Source organism: Salvelinus sp. IW2-2015, linkage group LG18 (genome assembly GCF_002910315.2).
Source record: "Salvelinus sp. IW2-2015 linkage group LG18, ASM291031v2, whole genome shotgun sequence".
Taxonomy (NCBI): Eukaryota; Metazoa; Chordata; class Actinopteri; order Salmoniformes; family Salmonidae; genus Salvelinus; species Salvelinus sp. IW2-2015.
In genome coordinates, this window is record NC_036858.1 from 13,976,095 (window position 1) to 13,983,463 (window position 7,369).

Here is a 7,369-nt window from a genome sequence, read left to right on the forward strand (position 1 = left end):
TAAAATATGGGGGGCAAAGGAGCCCAAAAATAAATAAATAAATACGAGTAAAGGTAGTTGTTTGGGCTAACATGTATAGATGGCTATTGTACAGTGCACCGCTAATCTATGAGCGTCTCTAGACTGAGGCCTGGTCGCTTAAAGCTACGTGATGTCATCGCATATGTGGGTGGTGGAACTGTGAGGTTGGATATGGTATAGTGGTCAGGGCTAGAGGCTCTACAGTGAAATAAGCCAATAAACACTAACCAGAACAGCAATGGACAAGGCATATTTACATTAAGGAGAGGCATGCTTAATCGAGTGATCAATAAGGGTCCAGTGAGTAGAGGTTGGTTGGGGTCACGGCGATCCAGACAGCTGGCCGGGTAGATGGCTATCGGTAGCAAGATAGCATAGTATGGAAGTCTATTTGTAGAAACCTCGTGCGTTTCCGTCGGTAGGTTAGTGGGGTTCCGTGTGGTAGAGGGGATCAATCCAAATTGGCAAAATAGATATAGTGACCCAAGAAAAAAAAAAAAAAATAATAATAATAATAATAATTGTCCGATATACTTATTCAGATAGCAGCCGATAAGACAGCTAACGGTTAGCGGGCCCCAGATGAGCGTTCAGGTAACGTCGGGACGGAGGTGCCAGTTGGATAACTCCCTCGGGCAGATAACGTCGGCAGTCAGTCGTGAAGGCCCGGTGGGGCTCCGTATCTGCAGCAACAACAAAACAACAAAAAAACGGGTCCGGATAGGTGACTGTAGCCCAGGAATGGCTGATGGAACTCCTCAGCTGGCTAGCTCCGGAATGATTTGAGTTTGCTCCGGGATCGACGTAAGCCAGTAGTCACACGGTTTGCAGCTAGCTAGCTGCAAATGTCCAGAGCCTGCGGCTGAAATCCGGGGAAACTGAGAGAAAAAAAGTATAGCTAATAGGCTGTGTGTTTGTAGATCGACTGAGGTGAATGAACCTAAAGCAGCCAAGGTGATAATGGCTGGGGTAATTTTTGCTTGTTTTTACTGTTCTCCAAATAGCATTTWAAAGTTTTTTTTAATTGTATAGAAACTCCCCTACCCCCTTCCGGACCTCACTAAAACCCTGGTTACGGCCCTGATGAGTACACTTAGGGAAAAAATGGGTGATCTAGCTATAAAATATCTATGGAGGAAAAATAAATCAGAAAAAGACTGAGGTGAAGAGCTGGAGCAAACAATGGTTATTCTGGCCTGGCAGGTTTCGATAACGCCCTTATCTCTGATGCGATCTTAAAGGGAGTCATTGTTGAAGGGCAGCATTTCCTCTGACTTGTTCGAGGACACATCGTTAGCACCGTGGCCTCATCCAGCACTGTGCAATTAACCCAGTCTCTCCGAGACTGTCCTTCCAAAACAAAATGGCCGCCCAATGGGATATGTTCAAGCAGCAGAGAGMTAGGTACCACTGCATTTAATCATGGCAAGGCGACTGGAAACATGACCGAATACAAACAGTGTAGTTATTCCCTCCGTAAGGCAATCAAACAAGRAAAGCGTCAGTATAGAGACAAAGCAGAGTCACAATTCAACGGCTCAAACACAAGACGTATGTGGCAGGGTGTACAGACAATCACGGATTACAAAAAAAGGAAACAGCCCCGTCGCCGACATCAACGTATTGCTACCAGACAAATTAAACAACTTCTTTACGCGCTTCTTTACGCGGTTTGAGTACAATACAGTGCCACTGACACGGCCCGCTACCAAAGACTGTGGGCTCTCCTTCTCCGTGGCCGACATAAGTAAAACATTTAAACGTGTTAACCCTTGCAAGGCTGCCGGCCCAGACGGCATCCCTAGCCGCGTCCTCAGAGCATGCGCAAACCAGCTGGCTGGTGTGTTTACGGACATATTCAATCAATCCCTATCCCAGTCTGCTGTCCCCACATGCTTCAAGATGGCCACCATTGTTCCTGTACCCAATAATGCAAAGGTAACTGAACTAAATGACTATCGCCCCAGCACTCACTTCTGTCATCATGAAGTGCTTTGAGAGACTAGTCAAGGATCATATCACCTCCACCCTACCTGATACCCTAGACCCACTCCAATTTGCTTACCGCCCCAATAGGTCCACAGACAACACAATCGCCATCACACTGCACACTGCCCTATCCCATCTGGACAAGAGGAATACCTATGTAAGAATTCTGGTCATTGACTACAGCTCAGCATTAAACACCATAGTACCCTCCAAACACATCATTAAGCTTGAGACCCTGGGTCTCGACACCGCCCTGTGCAACTGGGTCCTGGACTTCCTGACGGGCCGCCCCCAGGTGGTGAAGGTAGGAAACAACATCTCCACTCCGCTGATCCTCAACACTGGGGCACCACAAGGGTGCGTTCTCAGCCCTCTCATGTACTTTGCAGACGACACTACCGTGGTAGGCTTGATTACCAACAACAACGAGACAGCCTACAGGGAGGAGGTGAGGGCCCTCGGAGTGTGGTGTCAGGAAAATAACTTCTCACTCAATGTCAGCAAAACAAAAGAGATGACCGTGGACTTCAGGAAACCGCAAAGGGAGCACCCCCCTATCCACATCGACAGGACAGCAGTGGAGAAGGTGGAAAGTTACATATCACCGACAAACTGAAATGGTCCACGCACACAGACAGTGTGGTGAAGAAGGCGCAACAGCGCCTCTTCAACCTCAGCAGGCTGAAGAAATTTGGCTTGTCACCCGAAAACCCTCGCTAACTCATACAGGTGCACAATTGAGAGCATCCTGTCTGGCTGTATCACCGCCTGGTACGGTAACTGCACCGCCCACAATCGCAGGGCACTCCAGAGGGTGGTGCGGTCTGTACAACGCATCACCGGGGGCAAACTGCCTGCCCTCCAGGACACCTACAACACCCGATGTCACAGAAAGGCAAAAAAGATCACCAAGGAAATAACCACCCGAGCCACTACCAGTTCATCTCACTTCCATCCAGAAGGCGAGGTCAGTACAGGTGCATCAAAGCTGGGACAGAGAGATTCAAAAACAGCTTCCATCTCAAGGCCATCAGATTGTTAAACAGCCACCACTAGCACAGAGAGGCGGCTGCCTACCTACAGACTTGATATCATTGGCCACTTTAATAAATGGAACACTAGTCACTTTAATAATAACACTTTAAGAATGTTTGCATATCTCGCATTACTCATCTCATATGTGTATACTGTATCCTTCACTATATGTTCTTCACTATCTATTGCATATTAGCCACTCTGTCACTGCTCATCCATATATTTTATACTTATATATTCTCATCCCATTCCTTTACTAGATTGTGTGTATTAGGTTTTTGCTGTGGAATTTGGGGCATGCATCATAATTGTGTTCCTTACCGACTACAAGGGAAATCCAGGAATGGAGTGCCGTGTGATCGTCCCCTCGGTGTGTTTCCCCTTGACGATCCTTGTCATCGTCCTAAACCTCTGTCGCTCTGTAAAACATCTCCTGCAGCCTCTGGAGGTGTACCTGGCTGGCTTTGATGTCCAGACCTTTCTCCTGTACACCTCCGCTGTGACACTGTGGCCCGTCTTCAGCTTCCAGAACGACCTTCATCCTTCTATCTGCCAAAACTGACGTGTCAACCTGCTCCTTTACTTTGTGAACTTGATTTATTCCCTGTGTGGCTTAGTTCATTGTACTACTGGTGCATGATGACACCTACATACAGTACCAGTCCAAAGTTTGGGCCACACTTACTCATTCAAGGATTTTTCTTTATTTGTACTATTTTTTACATTGTAGAATAATAGTGAAGACATCACAACTATGAAATAACACATATGGCATCATGTAGTAACCACATAAAAGTGTTAAACAAATCAAAATCTATTTTATATTTGAGATTCTTCAAAGTTGTCACCATTTGTCTTGATGACAGCTTTGCATACTCTTGGCATTCTCTCAACCAGCTTGATGAGGTAGTCATCTGGAATGCATTTCAATTAACAGGTGTGCCTTGTTAAAAGTTAATTTGTGGAATTTCTTTCCTTCTTAATGCATTTGAGCAAATCTGTTGTGTTGTGTTGTGACATMGGTGGGCATTCTATGTTGTATGTCTAGGTTGTCTATTTCTGTGTTTGGCCTGGTGTGGTTCCCAATCAGAGGCAGCTGTCTATCGTTGTCTCTGATTGGGAGCTATACTTAGGTYGCCTGTTTTCCATTGTGTGTTGTGGGTGATTGTTTTCTGTTTAGTGTATGTTCARCTGGCAGAACTGTTTCATTTTCGTTTTTCCTCGTTGTTGTTTTGTGTAGTGGTCAGTTTTAATTAAATATGACGAACACTTACCACGCTGCATTTTGGTCCTCCTCTCCTTCCACCAACGAGAATCGTTACACCGTCAACCCGGAAAATTTCAAGAACTTAGACAGTTCGCAAAAACCATCAAGTGCTATGATGAAACTGGCTCTCATGAGGACCGCCACAGGAAAGGAAGACCCAGAGTTACCTCTGCTGCAGAGGATAAGTTCATTAGAGCTAACTGCACCTCAGATTGCAGCCCAAATAAATGCTTCAGAGTTCAAGTAACAGACATATCTAAACATCAACTGTTCAGAGGAGACTCCGTGAATCAGGCCTTCATGGTTGAATTGCATCAAAGAAACCACTACTAAAGGACATCAATAAGAAGAAGATACTTGCTTGGGCCAAGAAGCATGAGCAATGGACATTAGACCGGTGGAAATGTGTCCTTTGGTCTGATGAGTCCAAATATGAGATTTTTGGTTCCAACCGCCGTGTCTTTGTGCAACGCAGAGTAGGTGAACAGATGATCTCCACATATGTGGTTTCCATCATGAAGCATGGAGGAGGAGGTGTGATGGTGCTTTACTGGTGACACTGTCTGTGATTTATTTTGAATTCAAGGCACACTTAACCAGCATGGCTACCACAGCATTCTGCAGCAATACGCCATCCCATCTGGTTTGCGCTTAGTGGGACTATAATTWGTTTTTCAACAGGACAATGACCCAAAACACACCTCCAGAGCTATTTGACCAAGAAGGAGAGTGCTGGTGCTGCATCAGATGACCTGGCCTCCACAATCACCCGAGTCTCAACCCAATTGAGATGGGTTGGGATGAGTTGGACCGCAGAGTGAAGGAAAAGCAGCCAACAAGTGCTCAGCATATGTGGGAACTCCTTCAAGACTGTTGGAAAAGCATTCCTCCTGAAAGTGGTTGAGAGAATGCCAGGAGTGTAATCTTGGAAAGCTGCCATCAGGGCAAAGGGTGGCTACTTTTTTTTAGATTTTGATTTGGTTACTACATGATTCCATATGTGTTATTTCATAGATGTCTTCACTATTATTCTAAAATGTAGAAAATAGTAAACATAAAGAAAAACCCTTGAATGAATAGGTGTGTCCAAACTTTTGACTGGCACTATATATGTTGCACGTTCAGTACARCCTAGTCAATAAAAAATGTAATCTTACCAGATTCGTTTTTCTGTACTTTATTCAGTCTGTCTAACTAGCTTTTTTATTTAAAAAAACAACCCAAAAACGCACCGACTCATTGCGGCTCACAGGCCTTCACTGAAGATGCAATGCAATACGATAGCCACTCAAATAAAGGCTTTTTACATTTTCTCTCCACGAGAGAGTGCCTTGTATTTTTTGAAGTACAATGTTTTTACACAGCTGCAACTTAATTTGGTTGCTATAAGTTATAACTCGTTCTCCGATGAACACCTCTCCTTATTTTCATTCTTGATATCAAAGCAGCTCTCCCTCCTTTTTAAAATATTGAAATAAACCTTGCTTCATTTTGTCTTTGGAAACTTGAGAGAGTGTGCATTTGTCACAGATGTTTTCCATGCTTGAATTGAAAACGTTTAGCCAGTCTCTCTTTCAAAAACTTGAGAAACACTTCCTCTTAAAACTCACTGAAGTATACTGTCCGGTGTAGATACTGCACACCGTATTTCATGAATATCATGCAAAGCACATTGTGACCGGCTATCTACTAGGTAACAGATAAGAGGATAGCTCAGACGAAGCGCACTCTCTCCTCTACCATTACAGCTGTCTAGAAAGCCTGATAGAGGAGAAGAGGCATCATCACACACTCGGAGACAATGGACAAAATAAAAAAGTTCCTGTCCGAAGCCGTATTCACTCCTTCCTCTCTAATAAGTGGACGAGGGGCCCTGCACATGACTCAGATAGTGCTGGGCATCTTGACCTTCATTCTGGCCGCTGTTCAGGGCGAGACTCAACACACCTACTGGAACTATGCCATGTTCACCTGGGCCTTCTGCTCCATCATGACCCTCATCATCACCGTCATTGAGATGTTCAAACTCCACCTCCTCCTCAAGTTTTGTCTGGACTGGGACGACTTCACCACGGGAATGGCGATGTCCTCCGCTCTCATGACCGCGTCCGTCTTCGTCATGTACGCCAACTTCTACATCTGCAAAAAATGTTTGTACTCGATTGTGATCGCCTTCCTCGCCCTACTTTGTGGCGTGGCCTACATCTTAGAGGTCGTGAACGATAAGTTCATGGATAAGAAGAAGGGGAGCTACCTGGCCGCCCTGCCTGGCTTCTGGAAGGTTCTGGAGGCTTTCGTGAGCTGCATCATTTTTATCTCCCTCACGGGTTATGACGGGAAACCGGCACTGATCATGTGCATTGTGGCCTATGTCATTCCCTTCCCCATCATCCCTATTATCATCATCACCAACATCTTCACAAAAATTAAGAACTGTTTGCCATTTAATATAGACAGGTTTGTGTTTATATTTCTGGTCATCTCTGTGGTTCTCTATACCTTTGCTGCCATCATCTGGCCCATCTATACATTCAGAGGCAACCCTCGTCCCAGTGACTGTCCTGGAAGCTTCTGTATCTGGTCCATTCAGTTCATGGTGGCATTCATGACATACGTCAATCTGATCCTCTTTATAATGGACTTGGTGTTTACCCTGCTTGGGATGTGTGGCTTCAAACGCTCATAGCGGTAACTGATCTCTGTATCTGTTTTACTATACTATATAATCCATAGCTTTTCATTCATTATTTGTTGTTGCATTGAATAGTAATTTAACAAAAGCTGCTTGTTTCACTCATCTTTTTATTATTATTATTTTTTTATAATTATAGTTTAAGTAGAACAAATATAAACCCTGCAGTGACCTCTGAGGAATTTGTCATGGTGTTACACGTTAATGATGAAATGATCCACGTAGAACGTAAAGGGTATAGTTACAATGTCAATCACACATGGATATTTCCATGGCAACAAGGCATACATTTACATAAAAGTAGCCCGTGTAACAGCATTACATGGCCAACATTCACAACTACTGTATATGATAAAGGATTTTGA

General features: G+C 44.4%; 1 protein-coding gene across 1 annotated transcript; it reads left to right on the forward strand.

The window, feature by feature from the left end:
- Positions 1-6,113: 6,113 nt before the first annotated feature.
- LOC111977431 (myeloid-associated differentiation marker-like protein 2) lies at positions 6,114-7,135 on the forward strand. The gene has a single exon (XM_024006848.2). It carries the CDS (start codon positions 6,114-6,116, stop codon positions 6,996-6,998), a length of 885 nt encoding a protein of 294 aa, XP_023862616.2. The 3' UTR covers positions 6,999-7,135.
- The last annotated feature ends 234 nt before the right edge of the window (positions 7,136-7,369 follow it).

What these genes read in the sequence shown, in the direction of transcription:
- LOC111977431 (XM_024006848.2), top strand. Translation starts at nt 6,114, where the DNA reads ATGGACAAAATAAAAAAGTTCCTGTCCGAAGCCGTATTCACTCCTTCC.